Below are 17,405 nucleotides of genomic sequence, written 5' to 3'. Positions count from 1 at the left end.
TAAGAATATAGAGCGTGAAATGGGGTTCACTGAGATTAGTAAATTATGATGGGATTTTTATGCTGCTTGTAGTTCAAATTGCAAAAGATGCCTAAAATCATTTTGTGATATGAGAATCTGGTAAATTTAAGACCTTAGGAATTCATTCCTCGAGTATCTTATATATCAATTTTTAAAAATCAAAAGTCCTCATGTTATTCTGAGTTTTTTTCAGTGTGTAAAGCCAACTTTAAATTATTTTTTTAGAAAAAAAATAAAATGAAAAGATGCCTTTTTTCTCTTCAAAAGGTTCAAAAGATAAATATCATTTGACTTCTTTAGCACATTAAAAAACAGTTAATGATCAATTACGGTTAGTCATTTAAGTATTGATTACATTATAATTGCGGGGTTATGATTTCTTTTTTATTTGAAATATTTATTTAAAACTTCAGCGTAACCTGTTATTAGATCAGATCAAAGTGAGATACATGTACATTTACATTTACCTTGTATTTATGATATCCTTATATTGTGTAGCATGAGTTTATTTTACATGTACTTATATAATGACATGAATAAAGCGTTGTTATTTTATCTGATTTGTTTGTGTAAAAGTTTTTAAAAAAATTGCCCGCTATGTAAACTGAAAATAATATCTGTGATGTAATTTGAACATTCTAAACATGGATTTGTTTCGGAAATGTATTTTTATAATTTTTAACCTATATTTTGCTTTTGCACAATACGGGATTGTTTTTGAAAGAGGTAATGTATTTTTCATTAGTATAAATACTAACTATATGTTTTATTAGTATTTTAGTGTATGTTGCAATTGGTACATTTGACTATCAATTTTAAACTTTTCTTTCTGTTGTTACAATTATATAATTTACACATAAATGCATTATGCAACTGAAGGGCATTTAGCCGTAACTGTTTCAAATATTTAGAATAAAAAATTTAAAAAACTTAACATATTTAGGTAAACTACAATGTAATATGAAAATCTTCTGACTAAAATTTGATATTTAATTACAGATGGAAGAACATGTCCAGATTTTGTTGGAAGGGACCCTTCAAGATTACCTCGCTCCGGAGACAACCGTGCCAATCTTCTTATAAACAACATCTTTCCATGCCGTGGTTATGTCGTTGCTTGGCAATATTATCGTATTGTTCCTCGTTACACTGGCTATGTTGGTGTCTGGAGACAAATCAACGATTTACAGTTTCGACTTATCGGTAAAACAGAACTTCCAATTGCCAATGAAGGAAACCAGACTGTCTTCGTTGATCCACCAATTGCTGTCGAGAAAGGAGATTTCATTGGTATCTTTTATCCAAAACTGGCAGAAGAAGGCGTGGTTGCCAGTGCCACACGAGCAGAAGATACTGTTAACGACAGAGAATTGTATCAAAATTATTACGCAAGAATCTACAATGAAGACGCAAGCACTGGAAGCATAATAAATTTAAATGGCACTGAGTTTCAGGATACAAAAGCTACTTTTGCCCTTAAAGCTATAATGGATTACACTGGTATAGATGGTAAGTTGTTAAATGGCACTGACTTTCTGGATACAAAAGCTACTTTTGCCCTTAAAGCTATAATGGATTACACTGGTATAGATGGTAAGTTGTTAAATGGCACTGACTTTCTGGATACAAAAGCTACTTTTTTCCTTAAAGCTATAATGGATTACTCTGGTATAGATGGTAAGTTGTTAAATGGCACTGACTTTCTGGATACAAAAGCTACTTTTGCCCTTAAAGCTATAATGGATTACACTGGTATAGATGGTAAGTTGTTAAATTGGTCATATATAAAAGAAGATGTGGTATGATTGCCAATGAGACAACTCTCCACAAGAGACTAAAATGACACAGAAATAATCAACTATAGGTCACTTTATGGCCTTCAACAATGAGCAAATCCCATACAGCATAGTCAGCTATAAAGGACTTTGAAATACCATGGGTGGTTTTCTTGTTACAAACGTTTCATGTTTTGTCATTCAGAGGCCTTTAAAAAAGTTTTATAGCTTACTATTACCTATGAGTTTTGCTCATTTTTGAAGGTGTATGTACATTAAAGACCTTACCATATCCATCCATGTCCTCTGTTCTCTGGTAATCATAATTCAACAGTTTGAAAATACGGCCTTACATTTCAAGTGATCTCAAATTAAAGATCCATTTAAGAAAATTTGAATTTACAGTAGTTTTCTTGTTTGTTATTTTTATGCCCCATTTATGTTCTCTGGTCTGTGCCTCGTTTTATCCATTCGTTCATCCATCTGTCCTACTTCAGGTTAAAGTTTTTGGTTAAAGTTTTGTTCAAGGTAGTTTTTGATGAAGTTGAAGTCCTTTCAATTTGAAACTTAGTACATATCTTCCTTATGATATGATCTTTCTAATTTTAATGCCAAATTAGGTATTGACCCAAATTGATGGTGGACTGAATATAGAAAATGATATAGTGTACTATGGATGCATTCTTGTTTATCATGTTCTACCTCTTGATCATATCAACTAACTATGAATAAATTTTCAGGATCTGTTACCCCATCAAGATGTGCAGACAACCAGTTCCGTTGTGATGATGGTGATTGTGTAGATGGAAGGTTTAAATGTGACGGACAAATTGATTGTAATGATGAGTCAGATGAACTTAACTGTCGTAAGTTTTATTGACCTATAGTCAAGTCCAGTAGTTTTATTTGCAGATAATTCTGTTCAGTTCATTGGTATAAAATTATTTAAAGAGACTAATTGGAAATTTATTTTTAAGATGATGCTTTGATTTTTTTTAGCTCACCTGGCCTAAAAGGCCAAGTGAGCTTTTCCCATCACTTTGCGTCCGGTGTTGTCTGGCTTTAACTTTTACAAAAATCTTCTCCTCTGAAACAACTGGGCCAAATTAAACCAAACTTGGCCACAATCATTATTATGGTATCTAGTTTAAAAAATGTGTCTGGTGACCTGGTCAACCAACCAAGATGGCCGCCATGGCTAAAAATAGAAAATAGGGGTAAAATGTGGTTTTTGGCTTATAACTCAAAACCAAAGCATTTAGAGCAAATCTGACATAGGTTAAATTGTTCATCAGGTCAAGATCTATCTGCCCTTAAATTTTCAGTTGAATCGGACAACCTGTTGTTGGGATGCTGCCCCTGAATTTGTAATTTTATGGAAATTTTACTGTTTTGGGGTTATTATCTTGAATATAATTATAGATAGAGATAAACTGTAAACAGCAATGATGTTCAGCAAAGTAAGATTTACAAATAAGTCAACATGACCGAAATGGTCAGTTGACCCCTTTAGGAGTTATTGCCCTTTATAGTCAATTTTAACCATTTTTCGCAAATCTTAGTAATCTTTTACAAAAAATATTCTCTCTGAAACTACTGGGCCAAATTAATCCAAACTTGGCCACACTTATTTTTGGGGTATTTAGTTAAAAAAATGTGTCTGGTGACCCGACCATCCAACTAAGATGGTCGCCACTGTTAAAAAAGAACATAGGGGTAAAATGCAGTTTTTGGCTTAGCAAATTTAGAGCAAATCTGACTGGGGTTAAATTATTTATCAGGTCAAGATCTATCTACCCTTAAATTTTCAGATGAATCGGACAACCCGTTGTTGGGTTGCTGCCCCTAAATTGATAATTTTAAGGAAATTTTGCTGTTTTTGGTTATTATCTTGAATATTATTATAGATAGAGACAATCTGTAAATGTTCAAATAAGTAAGATTTACAAATAAGTCAACATGACTGAAATGGTCAATTGACCCCCTAAGGAGTTATTGTCCTTTATAGTCAATTTTTAACAATTTTCATAAAATTTGTAAATTTTTAATAACATTTTCCACTGAAACTACTGGGCCAAGTTCATTATAGATAGAAATAATTGTAAGCAGCAAGATTGTTCAGTAAAGTAAGATGTAAAAACACATCACCATCACCAAAACACAATTTTGTCATGAATACATCTGCTTACCATGTTTAATATTCTCATAGACCAAGGTGAGCGACACAGGCTCTTTATAATTAGAGCCTCTAGTTTGATTTTTCAAAACTTTTGGGTTACTGTAAGTTCAGAAATTAATGAGAGTTTTTTATTATTGTGAAAAATGTGATGGAGTTGTAAACACAATAAATTAAACTCTCATTTTGAAATATTTTATATGAATTAAACATGCATTTTCTCAAAATCATAAAATTTAAAAGCGCATGACAAAATCGCAATAATAAATGCACGAAATGATTTCTGAATTTACAGTAGTTATGTTTTTTTGGGGTAAACTCTTATTTTTACATTGATAGCAGCAATTACATGTTTTAATTGAACCTTTTAAGAAATTTTGCATAAAGTCGGATATATTTTTTAAGCCATAATCAGTTATTTTACCAATATGTGTAACATTGTCTCATTGGGGTGAGAAAGATCCTATTGAGTTTGAGGTCACTAGGTCAAAGACCAAGTCAAATAATATCCAGGTTACAATGCCTTGGAACTCACTTGATACTTACAAGTAATATTCAGGTCACCATTCTTTTAAACCATAAAAAAAAAAAAAATTTGTCCTTGGTTTATATCATGGACATTTTGATGAAAAAGACTTGTATTTATTTTGAGTCAAGGGACAAGGTTACAGTAGCTATATATTACAGCACATTTCAGTCAGTATGTAGCTAATGGTGATATCTTTGGTTAGCTTGCTTGTTAGCTGAACCGTGAAGTCATTGTTAGGTAAGGTAAACTTCCCTCCTTTAATAGTAGACTTAGTCCTACAGAGAGATAGATTTTTTATCTGTTGGGCTAGTCTACTTTTAAAGGAGGGAAGTTTACCTTACCTAACAATGACTTCACGGTTCAGTTAACAAGCAAGCTAACCAAAGATATTACTATTAGCTACATACTGACTGAAATGATCTGTAAATGATAAATAAATCTGTTGAACCATACATCTAATCACTTCCAAAGTAAGTTTGATCATGGTGACCATTAGAGACAAAAAACATCTGGATAAAATTTTCATCAATTTTTTTAGTTTTTATTTAAAAGAGACAAAAGATATCTAAGGGCTTTTCAAACTCATACTAACTGTCAAGGCTAAGGCAAAAAAACAAATCACAGACCAAAGGGCTTTTCAAACTCATACTAACTGTCAAGGCTAAGGCAAAAAAACAAATCACAGACCAAAGGGCTTTTCAAACTCATACTAACTGTCAAGGCTAAGGCAAAAAAACAAAAAACAGACCAAAGGGCTTTTCAAACTCATACTAAATGTCAAGGCTAAGGCAACGAACAAAACAACAAACCAAAGGGCTTTTCAAACTCATACTTACTGTCAAGGCTAAGGCAAAAAACAAAAAAACAAACCAAAGGGCTTTTCAAACTCATACTAACTGTCAAGGCTAAGGCAAAAAACAAAAAATCAAACCAAAGGGCTCTTCAAACTCATACATACTGTCAAGGCTAAGGCAAAAAACAAAAAAACAAACCAGAGGGCTTTTCAAACTCATACTAACTGTCAAGGCTAAGGCAAAAAACTAAAAAAACAAACCAAAGGGCTCTTCAAACTCATTCTAACTGTCAAGGCTAAGGCAAAAAACAAAAAACAAACCAAAGGGCTTTTCCAACTCATACTAACTATCAAGGCTAAGGCAAAAAACTAAAAAACAAACCAAAGGGCTTTTCAAACTCATACTAAATGTCAAGGCTAAGGCAAAAAACTAAAAAACAGACCAAAGGGCTTTTCAAACTCATACTAACTGTCAAGGCTAAGGCAAAAAAGTAAAAACAGACCAAAGGGCTTTTCAAACTCATACTTACTGTCAAGGCTAAGGCAAAAAACAAAAAACAGACCAAAGGGCTTTTCAAACTCATACTCATGTCAAGGTTAAGGCAAAAAAACAAAAAAACAACCAAAGGGCTTTTCAAACTCATACTTACTGTCAAGGCTAATGCAAATAACAAAAAACAGACCAAAGGGCTTTTCAAACTCATACTAACTGTCAAGGCTAAGGCAAAAAACAAAAAAAAAACAAACCAAAGGGCATTTCAAACTTATACTAACTGTCAAGGCTAAGGCAAAAAACAAAAAAACAGAACAAAGGGCTTTTCAAACTCATACTTACTGTCAAGGCTTAGGCAAAAAACAAAAAACAGACCAAAGGGCTTTTCAAACTCATACTAAATGTCAAGGCTAAGGCAAAAAACAAAAAAGAAAAAAACAAAGAGCATTTCAAACTCTTACTAACTGTCAAGGCTAAGGCAAAAAACTAAAAAACAGACCAAAGGGCTTTTCAAACTCATACTAACTGTCAAGGCTAAGGCAAAAAAGTAAAAACAGACCAAAGTTTCAAACTCATACTTACTGTCAAGGCTAAGGCAAAAAACAAAAAACAGACCAAAGGGCTTTTCAAACTCATACTCATGTCAAGGTTAAGGCAAAAAAACAAAAAAACAACCAAAGAGCTTTTCAAACTCATACTTACTGTCAAGGCTAAGGCAAAAAACAAAAAACAGACCAAAGGGCTTTTCAAACTCATACTAACTGTCAAGGCTAAGGCAAAAAACTAAAAAACAAACCAAAGGGCTTTTCAAACTCATACTAACTGTCAAGGCTAAGGCAAAAAACTAAAAAACAGACCAAAGGGCTTTTCAAACTCATACTAACTGTCAAGGCTAAGGCAAAAAACAAAAAAACAAACCAAAGGGCATTTCAAACTTATACTAACTGTCAAGGCTAAGGCAAAAAAAAAAAAAAAACAGAACAAAGGGCTTTTCAAACTCATACTTACTGTCAAGGCTTAGGCAAAAAACAAAAAACAGACCAAAGGGCTTTTCAAACTCATACTAAATGTCAAGGCTAAGGCAAAAAACAAAAAAAACAAACCAAAGGGCTTTTCAAACTCATACTAACTGTCAAGGCTAAGGAAAAAAACAAAAAAACAAACCAAATGGCATTTCAAACTCATACTAACTGTCAAGGCTAAGGCAAAAAACTAAAAAACAGACCAAAGGGCATTTCAAACTCATACTAAATGTCAAGGCTAAGGCAAAAAACAAAAAAACAGACAAAAGAGCTTTTCAAACTCATACTTACTGTCAAGGCTAAGGCAAAAAACAAAAAACAGACCAAAGGGCTTTTCAAACTCATACTAAATGTCAAGGCTAAGGCAAAAAACAAAAAAACAAACCAAAGGGCATTTCAAACTCATATTAACTGTCAAGGCTAAGGCAAAAAACTAAAAAACAGACCAAAGGGCATTTCAAACTCATACTAACTGTCAAGGCTAAGGCAAAAAACAGACCAAAGGGCTTTTCAAACTCATACTAACTGTCAAGGCTAAGGCAAAAAACAAAAAACAAACCAAAGGGCTTTTCAAACTCATATTTACTGTCAAGGCTAAGGCAAAAAACAAAAAACAGACCAAAGGGCTTTTCAAACTCATACTAAATGTCAAGGCTAAGGCAAAAGAACAGACCAAAGGGCTTTTCAAACTCAAACTAACTGTCAAGGCTAGGGCAAAAAACAAAAAACAGACCAAATGACTTACAGCAGTAGAGGAAAAACAACATAGAAAACTAATCAACACAAACCATGTGGTTTGGAAGAGTAATCAGACCTTTTCCACATTAGACTTTTCCTCGATCTTGACATCTATATCACTAACGGAAAGCTGAATACTAAAATTTATGATAAAAGGGATGATTTTTCATTTCCTATCGTTAATTATCCGTTTTTAGATGGTGACGTTCCCTTGTCACCATCTTACGGTGTTTATATATCTCAACTTGTACGATTCGCTCGTGTATGTAACAATGTTTTAGATTTTAACGAGAGAAATTTATGTATTACTGAAAAATTATTACACCAGGGTTTTCGATATCACAAACTAGTCAAAACATTTACTAAATTTTATCATCGGTATAAAGACATCATTCGTAAATATAGCTCAACATGCAGACTTTTTATACGTTCAGGTATTTCACATCCAATTTTTTATGGAAATATTCTTTATAAAGCACAAAGGTGTCAGTATTCACCTCATAAACTTACAAAACCTTTGAATAGACTTATTAAGAAGGGATATAATTACGATACTGTTGTCAAGTCATTAAAGATTGCATATTTTGGCGTTAATATTGAGTCACTGATAAGGTCTTTGCGTCGGAACTAAACACATTTATTCTAAAAACAGTTGTTGGCATGACACGGGTTATGTTCTTCTCATATATGTTATGATGGTATGATACTAAACCCCTTACGGGAAGGATTGTGCCTGATGTTCATATGATGAAATCATAATCTTTCAGTCAGTTTAATTGAAGTCTGGAGCTGGCATGTCAGTTAACTGCTAGTAGTCTGTTGTTATTTATGTATTATTGTCATTTTGTTTATTTTCTTTGGTTACATCTTCTGACATCAGACTCGGACTTCTCTTGAACTGAATTTTAATGTGCGTATTGTTGTGCTTTTACTTTTCTACACTGGTTAGAGGTATAGGGGGAGGGTTGAGATCTCACAAACATGTTTAACCCCGCCGCATTTTTGCGCCTGTCCCAAGTCAGGAGCCTCTGGCCTTTGTTAGTCTTGTATTATTTAAATTTTAGTTTCTTGTGTACAATTTGGAAATTAGTATGGCGTTCATTATCACTGAACTAGTATATATTTGTTTAGGGGCCAGCTGAAGGACTCCTCCGGGTGCGGGAATTTCTCGCTACATTGAAGACCTGTTGGTGACCTTCTGCTGTTGTGTTTTTTTATTTTGGTCGGGTTGTTGTCTCTTTGACACATTCCCCATTTCCATTCTCAATTTTATGTACTAATCCAAATTGTGTTACTCATGTCAAGGCTAAGGCAAAAACAAAAAACAGACCAAAGGGCTTTTCAAACTCATCCTAACTGTCAAGGCTAAGGCAAAAAACAGACCAAAGGGCTTTTCAAACTCAAACTAACTGTCAAGGCTAAGGCAAAAAACAAAAAACAGACCAAATGACTTACAGCAGTAGAGGAAAAACAACATAGAAAACTTATCAACACAAACCATGTGGTTTGGAAGAGTAATCAGACCTTTTCCACATTAGACACGTACTAATCCAAATTGTGTTTCTCCTATAAAATTTGACAACAATTTGTTTTACACATCAACTGTTATTTTATGTTATTGTTTTTATGCTTTCAGCGGCTGTCATATGTAATACTGATGAGTTTCGTTGTAATAACAAGCAGCAGTGTGTACCCAAAGTCTTCGTTTGTAATAGACAGTTTGACTGTGCCGATGACAGCGATGAAGACAATTGTCGTAAGTTATCTCCTCTTGGATTTATTTAAATTTTGAGCTTAAAACCCTTCTTCCTATTTAACTTAAAAAATTCATGAACTCAAATTTTGCACTGAAACCTTTATATCTAGCTTTATCACTAAAATGATTGAAAATTGATTATTCAGAGATATACATGTGCTTTTTGTGTACCTTATTTGTACACATAATTATATTCTGTATATTTTGTTCTTTTTTTCACGTTTTATGGAAGTGAAATTTTGACAGCACAAATCAGAAGTAATATCTTGAGTCAAATTTTCAAAGAACATTTAAAAACATTTTGAATTGCTAATCTGCACTTATCAATGGATATCCTTACCAATGGCATAAAGTTATTCTCATCTTAAGCTGGGGTCACACATTCACGATTTTAACCGCAGTCCTTGACAGAATCATTCCCGATTTAAATTTGTCAAAAGTCTGATCAAGATCCTGTGAATCGTGGATGGAAATTCAAACTTTAATAAAAATTTGTAAAACAAATAATTTAATCATGACAACAATCAGATATTGTTCAGGAAGTGTCGATAATCAACCGTTTCCAGGCGAATTTATCCCGATAATCCCTTTCTCAATCCGCTTCTAATCCAATTTGTACTTTCGCCAAGTAAATTTTGACCAACTCTGTTACGACTGCATCCCGATTCTACCGAATTTAATACGACAGAGATCAGACAGTGACCAGACAGTGAACCAACGCTGACGGAAGTTATCCGTTCGAAAAACTGTTTGCATACTCAGGATGATCAGGTACTGTCGGAACTTAATCCCATCGCGGTCCGCTCTATCACATTCCAAACGGCTTTGTCTCGTCTAAGTCATATTGTATTCTGTAATTGTTGGGACGTGGGTATCATTGACGAATTTCGTATTAATAACGGGACTGTTCCGGACGGTTTTGGCAAAAATGGTTCGCAATCGACAAGATCTGGATGCAATCTGGACTCAATCGGCAGAAAAAAAGCAATGAAAAACTTCCCCAGATCATTCCTGTTACACATGACACCGTCCAGAATACACAGAACATCGTTAGGATTGTGATCTGATACAGCAGAATCTATCACGACATAGGCACGATTGTAATCCGACTAGACTAAATCGGCTGAGTTTCCTGGAATGTTATGGGATGCACCTAACTGTCAGGGTGCTTCGTCGAACTATTTGGACCCTTCCAGACCTGTAGGAATCTGTTACAAACTTTAATGACTGCATTCAGACAATGGTAAGACATTCCAGATAATTGAGGATATATAGTAATCCGACTTTTTCACTTTTCGTTTCGTATCGCTGTCTGATCTCAAACGGGAGAAATAATCGGCAATGTGTGAACCCTGCATTATAGACAAAACTAGATAACCCACATGTCTTTAAAAAGCAGATTTAATTTATTGCATTTTAGGAAATTGTTTCAGCTTTTATTTTTGCAAAACTGAGGTTTCATGTTTAAGAAGTGTAAATTAAATTTTCAGTTTTGGGCAGGATCATGATTTGGGGATTGGGTTAAGGTTTTTATAATGAAACTGGTTATGAAAATAATAGCTGTATCTATTGAATTGCAAAAGAGGGACAAAAGATACCAGAGGGACAGTCAAACTCATAGATTGAAATTAAGCTGACAACGCTATGGCTAAAAAATAAAAAGAGAAACAGACAAATAATAGTACAGAAGACACAACATAGAAAACTAAGGACTAAACAAACTGGGGGTGATCTCAGGTGCTCAGGAAAGGTAGGCAGATCTTGCTCTACATGTTCTACCTGTCGTCTTGTTTATATTATAGGTGCAAATCATGACATTAATATTGGATAGAATAACTCTGAAATTATATCATTTTTCATTTGAGCTGTCATATTTTACATGTAACCTGTTTTGTCCTCCTTACAAGTTGTTACCCTCAATGTATAAAAATTGTATTAACTATTTTGTGACATTTCATTGTACTGTGTTCAGTTTTCCACACCTTTAATTAACTCATAAACTACCACCAATTTGCTGTGCTAAACAACTGCTAAGGACAATGACAACTTACAAGACTAATTGATTGAAGGTCAAATGGGATTATCCAGATGTTAAAATTAAGGTTTATGGGTAATTCGTAAGAAGAATTTGTTGCCAATAGAAGGAGCTTAGTCACTTTTGTCTCACTGGAAAGGGAATAAAGTTGTCTCTCCCCCGTAGGAAAAGGAGTAATATTGTCACCTGTACAGGAAAGGAATATAATATTTGTCCCCTATACAGAAAAGGAAGATAATTGTTGTTCATGCTAGAAGGGTTGATAACTACATGTATGTGATTAAAGTACAAGAGCAGACAACATTGTGTTTCAACTTCAAGGCCAAATAACTGTGTCCCCACATGAAAGGGAAAGTAATTTGTTCTTACAAGAAGGTTAGATTACTTTGGGATTAAAGTACAATGGGAGATAATTTTGTCCTTGCTAAAAGGGTAGATTACTTTGTGTTATAACAACGAGGACAGATAACTATGTCATTAAAGAACAAGAGCAGACAACCTTGTCTCCCACAAGAAGGGTAGACAACTTTATACCTTCTAGCATGGTAGATAACTTTGTATTCCAATTACAAGGGCAGATAACTTTGTCCCCCAGCATTTTGACATGTATATGTAAATGTTTTAGCCTATGATCAATGCTCATCAAGCGAGTTTCGTTGTGACGATGGATCATGCATCAGTGTGAATCTTGTCTGTAACGGCAGATCTGACTGCCCTGATCGCTCTGATGAGAGAGGATGTCGTAAGTATGGCTCAGGAGCGTTTGTGATGTAACCGTGCATTATGCTCATTTATGCTCATTTATGCTCATAGTATCATCACCCATGTAGAAATATTCATACTTAATAAATTTGTGTAGATATTTCAAGCCAGTCATTAGATTATGTATCTTATAGTTTATAACATGCTAAACTCTTGATGTACAGAAAGGGTTTGAATGTTCCAAAATGTTAAAAACTTATTCTAAAATATTTTATTTTTATTTTCAACTTTTTTGTCATGTGTCATTTATAGAATACATGTACTCACTTTTATTTGCCAAATTATTTTATAAACCCTCAATATACATGTATACATCTATTACCCCTAATTATACATGTATACATCAGTCATTTATAGTAAAATCATTTTTCTTCTCCAAATTATTTTATATATTACCCTAAATATACATGTATCTTATCTATTATATATTCGTTTTTATTCCCAAGAATATTTTCATTACATGTATATATATTAATATAATCATTTGTATTTCAAACTTATTTTATAAAGTTCCAATATACATGTATACCAATTTTCCTCCCAGACAGAGTATTTACAGTTTACTATGGGTTATTTATTTTAATCACAATGGGTTTTCATTTTATATTCAAACACTGCTATAAATTGTGCATAATTCTTACTTCATACTTAAGTGTCCAAGGACTTCTTTAGCAGAGTAGTTCATTTTATAATTAGGTTGTGAGTTCAAATCTTACTGGATGCGAGGTGCATTTGACTACAATCTTAATTGACAAGGATTGCCAGTTTTCCTGTTTCATGGTTCTCTCTGGGAACTCCTAAGCCTCCTCATCAAAACTTTCAACCATGATGTAGACCAGGTTGCTGAAAGGATATAGAGTCCCTGCTGTATATAACCTGAATAATTCAGTCCCTCCTTGTTATCAACAGTTCCTCTTGCAAAGGCCTGAACACAATAATGATAAACAGGTTTTATTAATCCAACCCCCCTTAAATCTTCCCCTGTTTTTCATCAATATGATTGAATTTTTACTGTTGGTTGTGGCTATTTATTATTTGATTTATGGAATGAGGTTAGTTTGGTATGAAGATACCTTGCTAGCATGCTGGCTCACAAGATAAGCATTGCTATGAAGATACCTTGCTAGCATGCTGGCTCACAAGATAAGCATTGCTATGAAGATACCTTGCTAGCATGCTGGCTCACAAGATAAGCATTGCTATGAAGATACCTTGCTAGCATGCTGGCTCACAAGTTACCTTGCTATGAAGACTCTGTCTCCTTGTTCAGTAAGTCAGTGCTAACATGCTGGCTCACAAGATAAGCATTGCTATGAAGATACCTTGCTAGCATGCTGGCTCACAAGTTACCTTGCTATGAAGACTCTGTCTGCTTGTTCAGTAAGTCAGTGCTAACATGCTGGCTCACAAGATAAGCCTTGCTATGAAGACCCTGTCTCCTTGTTCAGTAAGTCAGTGCTAACATGCTGGCTCACAAGATAAGCCTTGCTATGAAGATACCTTGCTAGCATGCTGGCTCACAAGTTACTTGCTATGAAGACTCTGTCTCCTTGTTCAGTAAGTCAGTGCTAACATGCTGGCTCACAAGATAAGCATTGCTATGAAGATACCTTGCTAGCATGCTGGCTAACAAGTTACCTTGCTATGAAGACTCTGTCTTCTTGTTCAGTAAGTCAGTGCTAGCATGCTGGCTCACAAGATAAGCATTGCTATGAAGATACCTTGCTAGCATGCTGGCTCACAAGATAAGCATTGCTATGAAGATACCTTGCTAGCATGCTGGCTCACAAGATAAGCATTGCTATGAAGATACCTTGCTAGCATGCTGGCTCACAAGATAAGCATTGCTATGAAGACTCTGTCTCCTTGTTCAGTAAGTCAGTACTAGCATGCTGGCTCACAAGATAAGCATTGCTATGAAGACTCTGTCTCCTTGTTCAGTAAGTCAGTGATAACATGCTGGCTCACAAGATAAGCATTGCTATGAAGACTCTGTCTCCTTGTTCAGTAAGTCAGTGCTAACATGCTGGCTCACAAGATAAGCATTGCTATGATGACTCTGTCTCCTTGTTCAGTAAGTCAGTGCTAGCATGCTGGCTCACAAGATAAGCATTGCTATGATGATTCTGTCTCCTTGTTCAGTAAGTCAGAGCTAACATTCTGGCTCACAAGATAAGCCTTGCTATGATGACTCTGTCTCCTTGTTCAGTAAGTCAGTGATAACATGCTGGCTCACAAGATAAGCATTGCTATGAAGACTCTGTCTCCTTGTTCAGTAAGTCAGTACTAGCATGCTGGCTCACAAGATAAGCATTGCTATGAAGACTCTGTCTCCTTGTTCAGTAAGTCAGTGATAACATGCTTGCTCACAAGATAAGCATTGCTATGATGACTCTGTCTCCTTGTTCAGTAAGTCAGTGCTAGCATGCTGGCTCACAAGATAAGCATTGCTATGAAGACTCTGTCTCCTTGTTCAGTAAGTCAGTGCTAGCATGCTGGCTCACAAGATAAGCATTGCTATGAAGACTCTGATTCCTTGTTCAGTAAGTCAGTGATAACATGCTGGCTCACAAGATAAGCATTGCTATGATGACTCTGTCTCCTTGTTCAGTAAGTCAGTGCTAACATGCTGGCTCACAAGATAAGCATTGCTATGATGATTCTGTCTCCTTGTTCAGTAAGTCAGTGCTAACATGCTGGCTCACAAGATAAGCATTGCTATGATGACTCTGTCTCCTTGTTCAGTAAGTCAGTGCTAGCATGCTGGCTCACAAGATAAGCATTGCTATGAAGACTCTGTCTCCTTGTTCAGTAAGTCAGAGCTAACATGCTGGCTCACAAGATAAGCATTGCTATGATGACTCTGTCTCCTTGTTCAGTAAGTCAGTGCTAGCATGCTGGCTCACAAGATAAGCATTGCTATGAAGACTCTGTCTCCTTGTTCAGTAAGTCAGAGCTAACATGCTGGCTCACAAGATAAGCATTGCTATGATGACTCTGTCTCCTTGTTCAGTAAGTCAGAGCTAACATGCTGGCTCACAAGATAAGCATTGCTATGATGACTCTGTCTCCTTGTTCAGTAAGTCAGTGCTAACATGCTGGCTCACAAGATAAGCATTGCTATGATGACTCTGTCTCCTTGTTCAGTAAGTCAGTGCTAACATGCTGGCTCACAAGATAAGCATTGCTATGATGATTCTGTCTCCTTGTTCAGTAAGTCAGTGATAACATGCTGGCTCACAAGATAAGCATTGCTATGATGACTCTGTCTCCTTGTTCAGTAAGTCAGTGCTAGCATGCTGGCTCACAAGATAAGCATTGCTATGAAGACTCTGTCTCCTTGTTCAGTAAGTCAGTGCTAACATGCTGGCTCACAAGATAAGCATTGCTATGATGACTCTGTCTCCTTGTTCAGTAAGTCAGTGCTAGCATGCTGGCTCACAAGATAAGCATTGCTATGATGACTCTGTCTCCTTGTTCAGTAAGTCAGTGATAACATGCTGGCTCACAAGATAAGCATTGCTATGATGACTCTGTCTCCTTGTTCAGTAAGTCAGTGCTAGCATGCTGGCTCACAAGATAAGCATTGCTATGAAGACTCTGTCTCCTTGTTCAGTAAGTCAGTGATAACATGCTTGCTCACAAGATAAGCAATGCTATGAAGACTCTGTCTCCTTGTTCAGTAAGTCAGTGCTAGCATGCTGGCTCACAAGATAAGCATTGCTATGAAGACTCTGTCTCCTTGTTCAGTAAGTCAGTGCTAACATGCTGGCTCACAAGATAAGCATTGCTATGATGACTCTGTCTCCTTGTTCAGTAAGTCAGTGCTAGCATGCTGGCTCACAAGATAAGCATTGCTATGATGACTCTGTCTCCTTGTTCAGTAAGTCAGTGCTAGCATGCTGGCTCACAAGATAAGCATTGCTATGATGACTCTGTCTCCTTGTTCAGTAAGTCAGTGCTAACATGCTGGCTCACAAGATAAGCATTGCTATGATGACTCTGTCTCCTTGTTCAGTAAGTCAGTGCTAGCATGCTGACTCACAAGATAAGCATTGCTATGATGACTGTCTCCTTGTTCAGTAAGTCAGTGCTAGCATGCTGACTCACAAGATAAGCATTGCTATGATGACTGTCTCCTTGTTCAGTAAGTCAGTGCTAGCATGCTGACTCACAAGATAAGCATTGCTATGATGACTGTCTCCTTGTTCAGTAAGTCAGTGCTAGCATGCTGGCTCACAAGATAAGCATTGCTATGATGACCCTGTCTCCTTGTTCAGTAAGTCAGATCGAGCTAACATTCCTATATTTCATGTTCTATACATACAGAATTGTCAATTTTAAACCTTTTGATATATTAACCTTGATAAAAAAAAATATGGGAATGTCTTACTCAAAGCCAATACTCTACTACAGACCATATGGGGTATTTTGAAAAAAGCCAATAACCAAGCAATAATAAAACACAGCCTGTCTGGCATTCCTTTATCATATATATATATAATTGCCCTGATCACAGTTCTGAGTTATTGGACATGCAGTACTGTACATTCAGAAATTATTGTGTGCATTTATTATTGCGATTTTGTCATTTCAAACTGAAATGCGATTTTAATTTTTAAGATTTTGAGAAAAGCCTGTTTAATTCAGATGAGATATATCAAAATGCAAGTTTTAATTATTGTGTTTACAACTCTGTCACATTATTCGCAATAATAAAAACCTAGTAATAATTTCTGAATTTACAGTACCCGGTATATATTATTGGCAATTGGTAAACGATCTTTCTTCTATTGCGACCTTTAAACAGAGCAACTCTTCTGTGAAAGGAGTTATAGGACAAAAGGAGAATATTTAAAATTGGTTGTACATGATTTCTAAGCTTTAGATTGCAATGCAAAATACTTGGATTGTCATGTATTTTATTTTTAAATGTTATTTTTATTAACAGATTAATATTTTTAATGTGATATAAATGTTAGAAATGGTGATTTTTGTAATTTTATTTTGACTCTTTAGTTTTTATTGACTTTACATGTTTTATTTGTTTTAGTACTAACTCTATTACTATTAGTATTACTATTATGATTGATATGTTTATTTAGATATACATGTATTGCTAATAAAAAAATACTTGCATTCTAAATAGGACTTATACCTAATGCGACAATAAAGTCATTAGGGTATATATTAGCCAATCTATTGTGAAAAGGAAGGTCCATTTAAACCTATATATATATGTATATAAGAATTAGAAAATTAAGAGATAAGTAAACAACAAAATCCAAGTTTACTTCTCACATAT

General features: G+C 35.1%; 1 protein-coding gene across 1 annotated transcript in view; it reads left to right on the top strand.

Moving 5' to 3' along the window:
* Positions 1-17,405, top strand: part of LOC134693874 (basement membrane-specific heparan sulfate proteoglycan core protein-like) — a 172,506-nt gene that overhangs the window by 44,722 nt on the left and 110,379 nt on the right. The window contains exons 6-8 of the mRNA XM_063554809.1: positions 1,021-1,530; positions 2,537-2,662; positions 9,184-9,303. Of these exons, the coding sequence (XP_063410879.1) occupies positions 1,021-1,530; positions 2,537-2,662; positions 9,184-9,303 (756 nt within the window). The remainder of the gene's footprint in view (positions 1-1,020; positions 1,531-2,536; positions 2,663-9,183; positions 9,304-17,405) is intronic.

Source organism: Mytilus trossulus, chromosome 12, assembly GCF_036588685.1.
Source record: "Mytilus trossulus isolate FHL-02 chromosome 12, PNRI_Mtr1.1.1.hap1, whole genome shotgun sequence".
Classification (NCBI taxonomy): Eukaryota; Metazoa; Mollusca; class Bivalvia; order Mytilida; family Mytilidae; genus Mytilus; species Mytilus trossulus.
This window is presented reverse-complemented; position numbering and strand designations above follow the sequence as displayed.